Raw genomic sequence first — 15,369 nt, 5'->3', positions numbered from 1 at the left:
TTATATTATATATAAAATATCTAAATTAGTTATATAATTATATTAAAATTAATTTAATATGAAATATATTAAAATATAATTAGCTTTTTTAAATATCTTTTTACCATTAAAATGTACATAATCAAAAAAACCATATTTATACTATTTAAAAAACTATTTTATCATTTTAACTTTTTAATTTAATATTTTACATTGAAGATGCTCTTACGCATGAATAATTATAGATGCTAGGGAAATAAATGGGAGAGGGAAGAAAAGATGAAACTGAACCTTCCAATAAAAAAACCTTGCAAATTACAAATTTATCTCTCAAAATTGGTACTGGACTGATCCCTGTAAAGCTTTGACATCACATGGAAGACTTCGCTAGAGCCCCTGTTGATTCATACGGATAACAGAGAAACCCAGATTTCACCTGCAACGAGTAGCAATGACTTTTAATTCATTTTCAATGCAAGCCATCCCAGCGCATGCAAACCAAAATGTGCTGGGAAAACCAGGAGCATTCGATGGTTACATTACATGTTTTCCAGAAGCTTAGTTTCTCCAGTAACACTTACACCTCGATTATGCGGAAACTTGGTAAGCATGGTTATGGAGCATTATTTGAAAACTAGTAATTTATGTATTAGCATGAAAAAATAGCTACAACAGGAGAGCACATGTACCTACAATCTTAAAACGGGGGAGGGGGGGCTAAAACCTTCTACACTATGCACTAAACTCCATTACTAGCAAACAAGCCAAGATACAATTACGGACGTCCTCTTTTATGGATGAAAGTGTATCAATAAATGAGAATAAACACTAGCTACTTGCCGGGGCAACTAGGAAAAAAAATTCATCACGAAGATGATTGTAGCTCCAAGGACCGTAGGCCTCTGCCTCCATTGCTCGGGACTGGCCAATATCTTGTCAGCTTGACGCCAAATCCACTCAACCTGCTTATGATTTGATCAGCCAATAAATGCCAGCAAGGAATAATATCCTTGAACAGATCCGAATCTGATTCTCATGTCAGGATCTCCACATCCCATTATTTCAAGCAGGGTAGGGCAGGATATTATTTAGGATTTAATAGAGGCGGCCTCGGCACTTGGAAGCTCCACAATGGCAAGGATAGCCTTCTCCAGGCAGCAGCTCATACCGATAGTTGTATGTCAGCTCTTCACCAAAAGATATCTGCACATGATATGGTTAACCAAATAAAATGAAATGTACTAATAATCTACCCGAACACAGTACCGGATCAATAAGTTCAATAAAAAATAGATGCAGTATGCCTTGAACTACATCGACATAAAGATAAATACCAACTACATCAGGCACCATGAATGGGCAAAGAGCCCAGAAAGCATCCCACAAAATACCCTTCCCTTGAACTAATAAGAAAGTCAATGTTCTTAAAAGTTTCATATAAAAATTTTAGAAAAACGCATATAGATCCTCCTCGTGTACAATAATTGATATTCAAGAAGGAATAAGGAGAGTACTTACATCCCGACTTGCATAAAGACCAATATGAGCACGCTGAGAATCCATGCTGTTGACCAGAACTTGGTGGTTTGCAAGATTTGGCATGCAGCTGCCAACATAAACACATGTCCAGTGTAAATCAACAAGCACAGCCTCATGCAGATAAATTAAAAGGCCAGAAAAGACTGGAGACAACTAATCAACTACCAAACCCTGTTCCATCATCTACCTCACTCTCGAGGCTTTTCTTCCCTTAAAATATAGGATAACACACTCTCTTCATATCTTGATGCATTTGAAAGTTTATACGTTAAAATATAAGCCAATAGCTAAGGCTTCTAACTTTGATGAGCATGTTGTGAATTGACCCCACTCCTTAAAAAGGAGAAGCAGGTGAATGGTAATGTGTTTTATGGCTATTATGAAATTATCACCTCCTTTTTTCCCTTCTCGCAGAATCTTAAAACCATCCCACCATCAAACTAGAAAAAAAGAGGCTATAGAGATGTCCTTGTGCAATCATTAGGATGTTGCTAACCGTCACTTAAATATAACAAAATGTCTAGCTATACTTCAAAGGCGGCGCCCTCTATAAAAATTCTTTTTAATATTTTGTTTACTGGTTCAATAAAAAAATTCGTTGTATAAATCAACAAGGTATCAGGTTCACTGGTTTGCAGTTCTGGCCAAACAGTTAGCTACTGCATGAGATAAAGGCCATGAATGGTCCCCCTTGGTTCCCTGATTCGACAAAGTCAATCAGGTCTTTTAAGAACTACCTTCTGGAGTTGCTTGATGTTTCTCATATGTTAGATCTTAGCTGTTCTTCTGCTTCTCTTCTATATAACTAGCAATCTACTTTAGCAATCAATTATTAACATTTTCATCCGTTAAAGATAACATTAACCTACGTATTATCATATCACAGAGACATCATTTGAATTATGAAATTTTTTGAAGGCATTGATAATTTGGTATTGCCTTTTTTCATATGAACAGAACTCAAGCTTATAAATGTATGTAAGTGCATACATACAGCAATCATCAAATCTAAATCCATATAACATCAAGGCATCAAGCTAACGCCTGAAACATCTAAAGAAAGGCAGCATTAAACCTAGCCAACATCTTCACCTTACAGAAAATCAAGTAGTTAAATCAAGCATGGGGCGATTTTGATTGGTTCAGATTGATAATTGATACATTTGCATACAAGAAGCAAATTTCTCGAACCATAGAGAAGACTACTGCAAGGAATATAACTAACTTTCCCTACCTGTGGTTGATGAACCGTGAAACATTCCCATACTTTGTGGCATCAATAAAATAATGGGACTGTCCTTCAACCATTCTGCTCATATCATTGGTATGAGCATCAATTTTGTACATATAGCTGCAACCTTCTTTACCATACCTAAAAGCCAAACAAAGCACATTCAAAACATAACAAGAAAACAAAAAAAGAGCCAAAATTGCATCTTCCAAAGTTGATAACCTGTCACGTCTATCGTTTGCCTCCTGTTCATCTAAAACCTCCCCAATGTACTCACATATAAATGTACCACGTAGGATTGGTTCACCTGCCCTGACTGCCCAACCCTGTATTTCAGCAAAGACAGAAGTTAATATGGCACTATAGAAACAGTGAACAATTGAAAGCAAAACTCTAATTGGGAAGGTTTGTTACCTTATTATCTGTTTTGAAGACTTCCAATTTCACTCGTATTCCATTCTGCAAAACTCTGTTCGGGCAAGTTTTATTGCAGCTGCACATGCTATTACACTCATAAACAAGGTAACCCTCCTGCACGATTTTGCAAGAAATGTTTAAAATGCAAGTCTCACCAGTAAAACATGTATGCCTCACACACAGAGGCAGAGAGAGAGAGAGAGAGCCAAAATAAAAGGCCATATCAGCTTGTCAAATAGAGCTTGTGCACAGAAATTAAACATGCAGAATACAGAATCAAATTGGCAAGTGATATAAAAGGGAGAAACAATAGCATATATCAGTCACCATACTCTACTCTTGAAAGCAGCAGGCCAATAAAAAATCTTGCATGAAAATAGAAAGTTCAAGGAATGAGGAAGCTATTCCATATGCAGCTAGTCAATCATACATTCTTAGCTATCAAAAGAGCATCAACATTGGAGTGGTAGTTAGTAACTATTTGCAACAGTAAAAAGAAAATAGAATTACCTCCAAAACAATCCGCCCTTTATCATCATATGGGAATCTGCCAAGCATGGAATTCCCATATATGTCTCTCGCATCTTCATAGTCATTGTCAAAGAGATAAACATGATCACAAGTTTCAGGACAGCACATTGGATAATGGCAAGAACACCCCAATTGCAAACTCTACATAAAAAAGGATGGTGTTGAGGGAACAGAAAAAAGGCAGTGCGTTTAATACATAAATCCATTTCCAAAATTATATGGATATTATATGACATGCATGAGCATATTTGCAAAGTGTTTTTCTTCCTTTCCTCTCAATCTTTATGTGTATGCATGTCTGAGTGTATGTGTTTTATATTTTGAATTGCAGTGTCCTCAGTAGCCAACTAGGGTTCAATCATCTCCAAGGTAGGAGAACAACCAAGTGCATTCCACATTCATACACTTGGCCATAATCAAAATCAAATTGAATTTAAAATTAAAAAAATAGATAACCAACCAAAAGATACCTCAATGTCCAGACTATCAGATTGATCAAGCAATGGCCCTGTTACATAAGTAAAAGTTTCCCAGGGCCTGGGGAAATTACTGATTTGACCATCAGAACCATCTGCCAAGACATAGAGAGAATCCAGGGGATCTTCATCTACAACACATGCCACTGGTATCGTTTCCTTCCCAAAGCTTATGTCATTACACAAGACAGTAGCCTTTTGCTTAGGCCCTTCTCTCACATCATGCACATCAATAACATAGTGGCACTCGTCCACTTCCCACTCACTGTTTACATGATCAGATGAATGTGTAATTTCTTTACTTATTAAACCGTTTGGAAGAAACATCAAAGGAGAGAATAATCCTGGGTCCTTGAAACTCTTACATCCTCTGGAACAGATAAACTCCTCTTGGTGCCACTGTACCTGAATGTTATGCTCACTGCAGAGCTTGGCTGCTTTCAAATAAAAACGCTCTGGCAACACTCCATATTTCCCCTCCAGTGATGCTTTTAGGCTCACCTTGCAGCAAGCAGAGCGTGCAATAGCTAAGATATCAAGGTTATTAGGCCGAGGTTTTGTTTTCTGAACCTCAGAAAACAATATCTTTGCGACCTCTGAGCTTTGAGATTCTGCTAGTCTACCAAGAGTACCTGCCTCAGTTAAATTAGACTGTATGCTTAGTCCCTCACTGCTAAGTGACTTTGATGCCTGGATACGTTTCTTCAGACCAGCAGTCACACTGTTCCTGATGCTGCTATATGGTGCCCCCAGACCTTTCTTAAATCTAGGGCGGCTAAGTCTTCCAGATTTTAATCTATATGCATAATACCGAACACCTCTCTTTGGGGGGCGAGAGCTGAATAGATTTGGTCCCATATGAGCAGCCTGGTGGTGGCGGCCAAGATCAGGCAGCAAATCAAACTTCAGGCCACAGAACTTGCAAATGTACTTTCTGACACCACCTAAATTGTCAGAGTTATTTACCACTGGTGCTGCATTTTGTAGCTCGAGTTTCTGCAGAGATTCCTCTTTCTCCTCACCCATGGACAGATGAAGCTGCTGATCACCTTTTGACAGCCTAAAATCAGCAGGGTGCACAGAGAGGACATGCAACCACAACTGCTCAGTATTCCCAAAGTGGCTGCCACAAGGAATGCACCGTAGAAGCATGCATTGTTCAACAAATTCCACATGGTGTCTCTCCTGCACATGGGTTTCCAAACCTTTTCTGTTAGTAAAAGAATCCAGGCAGATGGCACAAGCATGACCTCTGAAATGCCACTGTGCTTCCTTTTTATGATTGTCCATCCAATGGTTGCCAAGCTCTTTATCATCGAGAAACTCTTTCGAGCAAATTTTGCACCTAATAGATTTTTCATCATCTTGGCTACCATCAATAGCCAATGGCAAAACTGCTGGTTCTTCTATGACAGAGGAGGAAACTTTTATATCTTCCTCCACGGCGAAGCCCCATAACTTTCTGAGTCTCTCCTTTTCAGTTAAAACCAACTTCAACAAGAGTTCCCCAACGTTAAAATCTTTAGAAGCTTCAGAGAGGGCCCACTGAAGTTGAACATCCATAGGAACAGGGTTTCTTAGAGAGAAAATACTTTTGAAAATCTTGTAGAAAAGCTCACATGCTTGATGTAAATGCAATTTCTGTTGTGATGAGCTACAGTCCTTCAAAAGATCTATAAACACTTCTTTTGATATTATCCTACTTCTACCATTTCTAGCACGCTTGAGCCAACTAGGAATGTGTTTATCACAGTACAACGAATAGCGCTTTGGACTATCAGGACAAGGGATGCTACTATCAAGGGAGATTGAGCCAATGCAGTGCAGCATCTCAGAGTTATTGCAATCATGGTCAGGGTGCTCAAGCTTCTCGATCAAGCTGTTCCTTCCATGAAAGGCATCTCCATCCATGACTGAGACAGGTTCCATTCGAAGAGGATTTTCAACTTGTCCAGCCAATTTTATCTCTTTGCAATATGTGATGTCTGAACTGGGAAAGATCTCTTCATGTTTTCTCTTATGGGGATCCTCTGGCAAAGTTGAGGTCTTCTCTGTGTCCGGCCAGGGTCTGTGTTTCTTACAGAATGCAGAACCTGGTAGAGACCGATGCTTGCATCGAGTACCAAGAACAGTGGTACCTTCACACAATGGACCATGAACCGGAGGACTTACCTCTCCTCTTGTGGAGCTTCCGGCAAAACGAGAGGCCAAATGCACACAGCAATAAACATCACCATCATTAGCCCACCTCACGCACTGCCTTCCCTTAGATTCAATAAAAGCTGTACACTGGCGATTCTTACTCCCATGTTCTATGCTTTTTTTACCCAAAACTTCATTAACAGGAGTCATTTCTACACCCTTGATCTGTTCAAGCTCAGAATTTCCTGCTTCAATTACAATTTCATCCCATCTATCAGCCACGCTACAAGGTGATTCTAAAGGTGCAGCTACCTCCCTAGAATCCTCCTCTTTTGAAATCTCTAATTCTAAAGTATGAGTATTGACTGTGTCTCGATTACTGAAAAACTCAGAGTCAATTTCAACAGTCATAGTTTGAAGTGGACTGCTTGTCTCCATCTGGGAAGCATGTGTCTCTGCACGACGAACTTCAAGCTTTGGCCTCTTCCTGCTAGCTTGAAGACTAATGGTTGGGGAGAGACTATCATAGTTCTGCTGCTCCATATCTCCGCCACTTGTTATGGGATGAGAGGTTGAGAACCACTTCATAGCTTCATGCTTCCAGGTTTTCCATTCAGATCCCAAAGTCGATTGCACTGATGCATCCCGGAGAGAGTCAATTTCATTCCATAGGATAGAATTGGACAATTCCTTGAATCACAGAAAGTCAGAATCAACAAATGTTTGGAGACAAAAATATAAGATGATACAACTTAGCACCAAAAGGAAGGTGGGCAGCACAGGTGCAAGCTGAAGCCTAATGGCCCAGCAATCCACCATGTATCCTTGCATGAAAAAAGCAACCTATGAGACAGGGTTAACCTAAAATAGGGACAGGCTTACTTTACTGAAAGTTTATCTGCCCACAGGTTGAGTGGCATTCACTTTCTATGAAATTCAATCATATACAGTTGTGCAAATCATGCAGCCCAGCTACTATAACAAATACATTAAATATGCATCAACTGGTTACTGGTTAAACATTCCAAAATTAATCACGAGAAGCAAAAACATGAATTGGATGTTTCTGCATTATAAATTAATTTTAGTTGATTTAGGTAAGTTGACATTAACCTGCCATATTTTTTTTCAATTTTTGAGAAATTCTAACGCGTAGATGGATATATCACATACCATATCAAGGAACAAAATTTATTCTATTATAACTTTGGCAAAATGCGTATTACACCTAAAGCACAACCTGTAGTCAAATAAACATGTGTAGACAGCCAAGTTAGCACATACCTCCCTTAGCAATTCAACTGATTCAGCACTACATGCAACCTGACATTGCTGTACCCAAGATTGAAAAGAATCCTGCAGCCAATCAGAATTTATGTACCGTTGCGATATCATCTGCAGTGAAGGAGAAGTGGCATTACATCATCATTAACAGGGGGGGGGGGGGGAGTTGTTCAGTGTTTAAATTAATCCAAAGGAAAAAAAACTGGTAAATGGAAGCAAAATAAAAACAAATCCTGGTTCTAACATGTGCCAGGTGAAAAAATGTCATGAAATGACCAAATGCACCTAAATTTTACAATCTACAAAGAAAAGCACATTGAGCATGGAACTTGGCACATAATGAAATAAGACTAAATTCATAAACAAAAAAAACAAAGAAATGCAACTAAAAGTACTTAATTTCCAAGCAGTAAAGTGTATTCATAACTGCTACCTACTACCTATCTCCCACATCTATATGAACACATGCATTCAATGCATAAAAAACCAAAGAAACAAATGCAATGCTGTATCAATTAGTGGGGGAGAGGCTTGCTTTATAAACTGCAAGTTTTAATTGTTGTATTAGAGAAAGAAATAGGAAAAAATCTCAAGACTTAGAACCTACACTATCAAGGGGGAAAGGAGTTTACATTTTGAAGTTTCAGAAGCATTCTTCCTAGATCAGAATAACCAGTACACCGTGAAGCCTCCATGGCAAATTCCTTCCAGACCATCACATCATGAGCTGTGTCTATTAAAGCCTATGACAAGTTTGAAAGGACCAAAGAAATTTCAAGGAAACAGGAACAAAGGTATGAGTTTCCATCAGAGTTCAAAAAAAAAACAGCAAAGCAGTAAAAAAAATACCTCGGAATGAAACTGGTCGACAATATTGAGCATGGCAACAGCCAACTTTTTCATTATAAACCGTCGTGCAACACTCAAATCTTTAACCAATTTTAGTCCAATTTTGTGAGTCCTATATGCAATAGGCTCTGGAAATTCATTGATCGGTTGGACGAGCATCATATCTGCCCAGGAATAATTCCTGGTGTGCGGAAAAAATATCACAAAATACTGCTTTCGATCATGAGTTGGTTTGGCTCTCAAAGTTGATAATGGCCAATCTGCCCGTGCACATCTGATTCCTGCCTGCCACTTCCCTCTCCACTATACTTGGAAAATCATAGAAGTATCAGCATGAAAATCAAGCTCGGCACAACGGATAAAAAACACTTCCTTTTTAAAACGAGCAAATGAAGGACAAAACTAGGAGAGCCCCAAAAAGGATTGTGCTCCACAATCCAAGCCTCAAGATAAATTTTCAAGCACATGGCATGTGATGTCTTAAAATCAACAAATTCCATCTTTCAATGTATAAAGAAACTGCAGCATTTGCTAAAGAGCGTCTTTTATTTCATTTAAGTTAAGACAATAAAAATTTAAAAAAAAAAAGTTACCTTGACCCATAGTGCCACAGATTCATCATGTTCTAGCCACTGAGGCTCTGAAAGAGATGGCTCTCCATATTTACAGTCGTTTGGTTCACTTTCAATGGTATCAATAATTAAATTAGAGTTTTCAGAGGCTGTACAGGGTTCTGTGCAATAATCCTGTACATTTATGCCATCTTCTTCAAAATCCTGAGAATCACAAGATAACCTTTGGCTCTCCACCTGAAAATCAGAATACGAAGCTCCACCTTTAGAGATGGATAATTTGTCCACCGTCCATTGGCCCTCACTTTGTCTTTCTGTACGAGACTCTTCTACATGTTGCAATAAGTCATTTACTCTACCATCATTCATCTCAACTTGTTCTACACGTTTAAAATTACTAGAATCCCCATCATAAGTAAAATCTGTCCCTGAACTCTGTAGAGCACAATCAGATTCTCCAACATACTGAACACCGTTACAAGGAATCACATCCATATTTTAAACTAGAAATCTGCAGCCACACATAGCATGTAATGGTCATTCCAAACTCATTTCCCTGTTCAAGTGAAGGTCAACACATCAAACAGTCAGAAGAACGTTTAGAAAAGAAAAAAAGTCATACTCGTTTCCCTATTTTTCACTGTTGCTATTCATTCCCTTTATAAAAAGTGAACATCCTTTAAAAAATCACAACTGTAGTTATCATTTCTCTCTAGAGTTAATAAAACTCAAAGACATTGACTTGCCTAATGATTCCAAATCCCAGACCTAGTTACTTGCAATTTCTACTTCTTTATCTTTTTCGATATTAGTCCAGTAAAATTCTATCATTTCATAAAATAATAGAACCAGTCTGGATAAAGTCACTTCATTCTGTATCTCATCCAGGTCACCTGATGTGCATAACTTACCATGGTTGCTTATTTGTAATAAATTAGCCAAGTGTTATCATTTCTTTCCCTAAATCTAACCTCATTAAATGAGCATAATCTATGCATGTGCAATTACTTAAAAAAAACACAGGTGCTGATATTAATATAAAAGAAGAGGAAAATCGTCTGCAAATACATTCAATTAAAAATTCCATCAAGTCAATTATTTTTAAAAAAATGATTGAATTGGATCTATCAAATTAATAAAATGCAGAAAATAACAAATACAGAATTCATCAAAATCTAGGGGTTTCTGCAAAATTGAAATCAACATGCAATCGCGCAGAAACATGTACATTACAGAGGTCTATGAAAGAAAAAAAATGAACTTTATTTCACTGTTTGCAATTATAAATCTGTAACACATAGCTTCTGCTACAGTACCAAGACAATGCAGCGCAACAAGACAACACATTAATCAAAACAAACATTATAAATTAATTGATAACAAAAATTAAAGAAGGCTCAGATCCTTGAAATCAAAAACCCACCTCAAAGACTCGATCTTTTTGCAGAGATTATCAGCTAAAACCCTAACCCACCAAACCCAGATACAAAATGTGCCATTGAACCCTGCCTTAACATCATTTCACCATTAATCGTTACGGTAATTGTAAGAACCCCATAATGGATTCACACTATCCAAAACCCACAACCAGATTTTGCACACGATCAACATCACGTGAAACATGCATGACCTAGAAGGCGCGGTCTATCTGATCCAAAATCAAATAAGAACCCCTTAATTAATTAAACCTAAAATCCATAAGCAAAAGTCCTTAAATCAAAAAGGGTTTGTTTTTAATTGCATGTCTATTATTTTTCTCGAGGGTACTGAGGGTTTTTTCTTTCTTTTTTGCCAGGACCAGCACCAGCAGCTATATACCAGGCATACATACCAACAGCTATAGCTAGGTCTTACAATTGCTTGCAAGAAAATAAAATGTGACACACATACCTACATAACAACAACAATAATAATAAGTCAAAAGACAAAATAAATAAGAGATGGGTATGGCACTGTAATGTAGCTTTAAAGAATAAGAGAGTGTGTTTGCAAGGAGAGATGACCTTTTTTTTTCCCAGGAGTGGTGTTGTTGCGTTGATAGGCTATGGCATCAAGGGCAGCAAGGTTAGCGGGGATTTGTGTGTGTTTTTTTATTATTTCTTGGTTGCAATTTCCTATGTCTCTACCAAATTCGGCTAGGGTGGTGAGATGTGTTTCTGCGGGCAATTGGGCTGCTACAGGTCCCGTGACCAAAAACAAAAACAGGGAGGAAAGGAGAAACATATGTATATATCTAGAGAGAGAGCAACAAGAGGATGTGTTTTCGAAGAGTTTTAAATGGATTGGGCAAGGGAAAGTGCTATTCTTTAGGGCTTTTTATGGGGTATTTCGGCTTATGTTTGTGGTGTCCATGGGAGAGTGAAGGGGTAGAAATTCGTGGGCTTTATGCTGGAGACCATAATAGAATTATCAACAACGACGTCTTCGCATATCTTTGGTTTTTTCTTTTTCTTTTTCTTTTTCTTTTTTCTTTCACCATATGATTGAGTAAATTATAGTTTGGTCCCTAATAATGATTTTTTAAGTTAATTTTTTTTTAAATCACCATTATCCAATGTCAATTGTTAATTCTTTTTTAAATTCTCATTTTGATCTCTTCAAATACAATTTTTTAATTTGTTTATAGCAGGTGAAATTGAAAATTTTTTATTAGAGATAAAAGACATTTTGAGGGGAAAAAATAATTAATTTTAATTAAAAACTAATAAAAGGACTGAATTGCAAACAAATATATCATCCTACAAATTACAAGGCCAACAAAACTACATTATACTTAGAGAAATGAAACAATATTACTAGTCATATTTAATTCAAGATCGTTATTAATTGATATGGAAATGAACCTATATTAAATGCTATTTTTTTTAGAGGATATTAAATGATTCTATATATGGTTATATAAACTTGATGCTGAGGGTAAGATAATATTTTACAATATAGTATTTGGGTCTCCATAATTCATTTGTTTTTTTTTTTAACAAATCTTAAGCTTTTTAATTATAAACTCGCAATAATGATAATAAGGCCTTTTTTTTCTCTTAACTTGTGTTATTAGTTATTAATAATGTGATTTTTTTCCTAAAATCATGGCATAAATTATTGTCTTCCTAATAAATTAAACAATATTCATATTAATAAAACTTACTCATACTCTTAAAATAATAAATTTGATTTCTGTAGAAATAAAGCTCTAAAAATTGTTATTCTTCTATTTACCTCATAAATGGATAGTGTGTTTAATGAAAATTGTTAAGATATTCAATTAATCAAGGCAACAATATAATGTAAGTTTTGAAGTGAATTACTATGTTAAATTATTTGATTATATAATCATCAAAGAGATAATTAATTTATTTAAAAGAGTTTTTTCAACATTTACAAAGATTTTTTTGTAAGCATTATGACTATGTCAATTACCTAGCATCACACCACGGCTGAGAAAACTATGGTCTCCACCGCATCATCTTTTCACCGTCACCGCTAGAATGTTATCATTTTGGTGTTAAGTGATAGGCTGTAGATGATCCATTTAGGAGCACTAATGCACACTTGCGATATCTTTTTTTATTAGAATTTTTAAAAATATATATTTATCTTGAAAAGAAAAAAAATTAATAATTTTTATAATTTTGATATGTTGATATTGAAGATAAAAAACAAAAATATTTTTAAATAAAAAAACGTTTTCTAATCTTTTCATTTGATATATTAGTGGTTGTTGTTATTAATAATGGTAATGGGGCAATGGAAATGAACTCATTAAATTTTAATTATACAGGTAATCATCATAGCTGCATGCTCCTCCTTTACTTTCATCGGGTTCATCGCATGAGATCCATTTTTGATGACTTCCTTTTCTTTCTTTGTTTTTCTTTTTCTCACCGTCTTTTCCATCTCTCTTAAGAACAATAATGCTTACGTTTTTTATTTTTTTTAACATGAGAGATATAACTTAATTGATTAGGTTCTAAGTTTATTCTTTAAAGATTATCAGTTTGAGTCTTACAAATCTCAGGGCCATTGAAAGCTTATATGGTCTTTAATTTCAAGGCTCGTGGGATTAGTCGAGGCACCCACAAGCTGGCTAGGATACCCACGTAAATAAAAAAAACACTTATGTTTTTTTTATTTTTGTTAAAGAACCATTTCAACCCAATAGCTTAAGCTGTTAGAAGAGGCTCCAAGATATGATTTATATTATTCTCTAACATATCCCCTCAAGTGAAAACCCTTTAGACTTGAAACTTGCACAGAGCCACAGTATCTTATGCTTAATTTTTATCAAATAAATAGGGATAGTGATATTCGAATCCGTAACCGTTTGGTCATCAAGGTTCTGATACCATATCAAAAAACCATCTCAACCCAATAGTTTAAGCTGTTAGATGAGAGCCCAAGATATGATTTATATTATTCTCTAACAATTTTTTTACTCCTTCTAAATCTTGTTTTCATCTATTATTTTGTTTTAAAGGATTAATTTCCTTTGATTTATCACATCATCTTATACATAACAATTAAAATAATTCATATTGTAAGTGATCCATGAATACTTAACAGCGATACAAGACATTCTCTCTTAGAATTTCAAAATTCACTTGATTGTCGAGTTTTTAACAATTTGACAACCTATTTAAAAAAATTAAAATACTTGATCATTAAAAAAATAGAACTAAAAAGTTGAGGCGCTGATTTTTTTTTCTTTGAATTATTTTATATTCTTGCTTTGTAATTTTGAAAGGTTCTAAAGACATGATTGGATGTTTCCTACTTTTAAAAACATTGATTTTCAAAGTAACCAATAAAATGATATATTTTTACATTATTAATGTTCTCAGTGACGAATTAGGACTTTTTAAATGATAGAATAAATTAATAACAATATATATATATATATATATATATATATATATATATTTGTATGTATGTAATGTATATATGTATGTATGGTATTGTGTTCAATTTTTTAGACATAATATATATACTACTACTTAATACTTTTTGAGATCTCTTTTAAAAAGGACATTGTAACCATTTAAATATTATCAAGAAAAGTATAAGTAAAACACTATAACATATGAGAATATCCACTGTTAATTTAAACAGTTATTGTGTTCAATTTTTTGAATATAATATACTGCTACTCAATACTTTCCAAGATCTTATTCAGAAAAAATAGTGTAATCATTTAAATATTTTATATATAAAAAAAATCTTATAGGCATCAGTGAAACATTATAGCCTATGAGGAGATCTACTGTTCATTCAAACAATGGTTTCTTGTTTTATTTTTTGGTCTCTAAGATTTTTTACACTTTGGTTTTTTAATTTGTTTTTTGTTGACATTACTGTGATTTGCAATTGGTCTTAATGATTTGTTTTTTATGTGTGAAGTATTTAGAAAATGTTTCATTGCTAGATTAATTCTTGATTTTGTGAAACAAAATCCAACTTAATTGATTTAAAATAATTAATTAGAGATTCTAAGATAAGGTGTAAAGGTTAAAGAAATATTCAGTTCTTTTTTTTTTCCTGCTAACATCAAGGAGTGATTTGCACAGTCAAAGGGGAATTTCATGTTTTTTTTTTTAATTTCAGCTCCTCAAGCTTTTGCTTTTCAAATTGATCATTTTGTGTTAGCTTTATTTGATTTGACTTGGTAATTTGTTTTGATTGTCTTGATAAGGAGATCTTACAATATTAAAAAAAATATATCTTTAGTGATCAGATAAAAACTTGATTTTGTAATATAAAAAAAATTTAGCTAATTTAAATAATTAAGTATTAAAGAACCAAAATTGAAATTAAACAAAATATAAGGATTGAGGTAAACGAGCAGTTAACATATGTTGGTGTCTGTGTTGCAAATGCTAGTAGGTAGGAGACGTATGTTGTTTTTAAAGAACGTGTAAGAAGTCTCTAGGTTGTCAAACAACAGCTTTCACGACCACGTTGAAAGTGCATACCGCGTTCTTGCTAGTGGCCTAACACATGTCGAGGGAACAATGGTTGAGATTTGATGAGCTTTTTTTTTTTTTTTCCTTTCTCATCTCCTTGCAAATCATGTTGGTCTATCTAAATTAAAAGGTGTCATGTCATTTTTTTAAATCAAATTCAATCTTTATTCTTTTAATGATCATTTTTTTTGTTTTGAATACTTCAAATTACACTATCACTGTCACCAATAGTATATTTCATAACAATTTCTGATAAAGTATGGATTGAGAAAAATAAATTACTATTATAAAAAATATAATCATATGAAACTGAAAATAAAATAAAATAAAATTACTAGTTAAATATTTATGGATGTATTCAATTTTTATTTTAAAATAGTTTGTTATCTCTA

At 34.8% G+C, this 15,369-nt stretch overlaps 1 protein-coding gene across 3 annotated transcripts; it reads right to left on the bottom strand.

Moving 5' to 3' along the window:
- Window positions 1-602: 602 nt before the first annotated feature.
- LOC133672705 (histone-lysine N-methyltransferase SUVR5-like) lies at window positions 603-11,311 on the bottom strand. 3 transcript variants are annotated; one of them, XM_062093197.1, is made up of 12 exons: window positions 11,024-11,311; window positions 9,042-9,576; window positions 8,449-8,751; window positions 8,232-8,342; window positions 7,600-7,710; window positions 4,168-7,005; window positions 3,677-3,838; window positions 3,164-3,280; window positions 2,972-3,075; window positions 2,753-2,890; window positions 1,498-1,585; window positions 603-1,182 (listed from the first exon to the last, which is right to left on the bottom strand). In XM_062093197.1, exons 2-12 carry the CDS (start codon window positions 9,513-9,515, stop codon window positions 1,075-1,077), a joined length of 4,554 nt encoding a protein of 1,517 aa, XP_061949181.1. In that variant the 5' UTR covers window positions 9,516-9,576; window positions 11,024-11,311; the 3' UTR covers window positions 603-1,074. The 3 variants fall into 3 exon arrangements, with proteins under 3 accessions (XP_061949181.1, XP_061949182.1, XP_061949183.1); XM_062093198.1 differs by lacking the exon at window positions 11,024-11,311 and adding an exon at window positions 10,444-10,668; XM_062093199.1 differs by lacking the exon at window positions 11,024-11,311 and having other exon boundaries at window positions 8,449-8,756; window positions 9,042-9,184.
- Between the last annotated feature and the right edge of the window lie 4,058 nt (window positions 11,312-15,369).

Source organism: Populus nigra, chromosome 14 (assembly GCF_951802175.1).
Source record: "Populus nigra chromosome 14, ddPopNigr1.1, whole genome shotgun sequence".
Lineage (NCBI taxonomy): Eukaryota > Viridiplantae > Streptophyta > Magnoliopsida > Malpighiales > Salicaceae > Populus > Populus nigra.
This window is presented reverse-complemented; position numbering and strand designations above follow the sequence as displayed.

Excerpts from the sequence above, each read along its gene's own strand:
- LOC133672705 (XM_062093197.1), bottom strand. The coding sequence starts at position 9,515 with ATGGATGTGATTCCTTGTAACGGTGTTCAGTATGTTGGAGAATCTGAT. Across the intron at positions 8,343-8,448 it reads TCGACCAGTTTCATTCCGAG|GCTTTAATAGACACAGCTCA; the intron begins GTATTTTTTTTA and ends AACTTGTCATAG. Across the intron at positions 1,586-2,752 it reads TCACGGTTCATCAACCACAG|CTGCATGCCAAATCTTGCAA; the intron begins GTAGGGAAAGTT and ends TTATGTTGGCAG.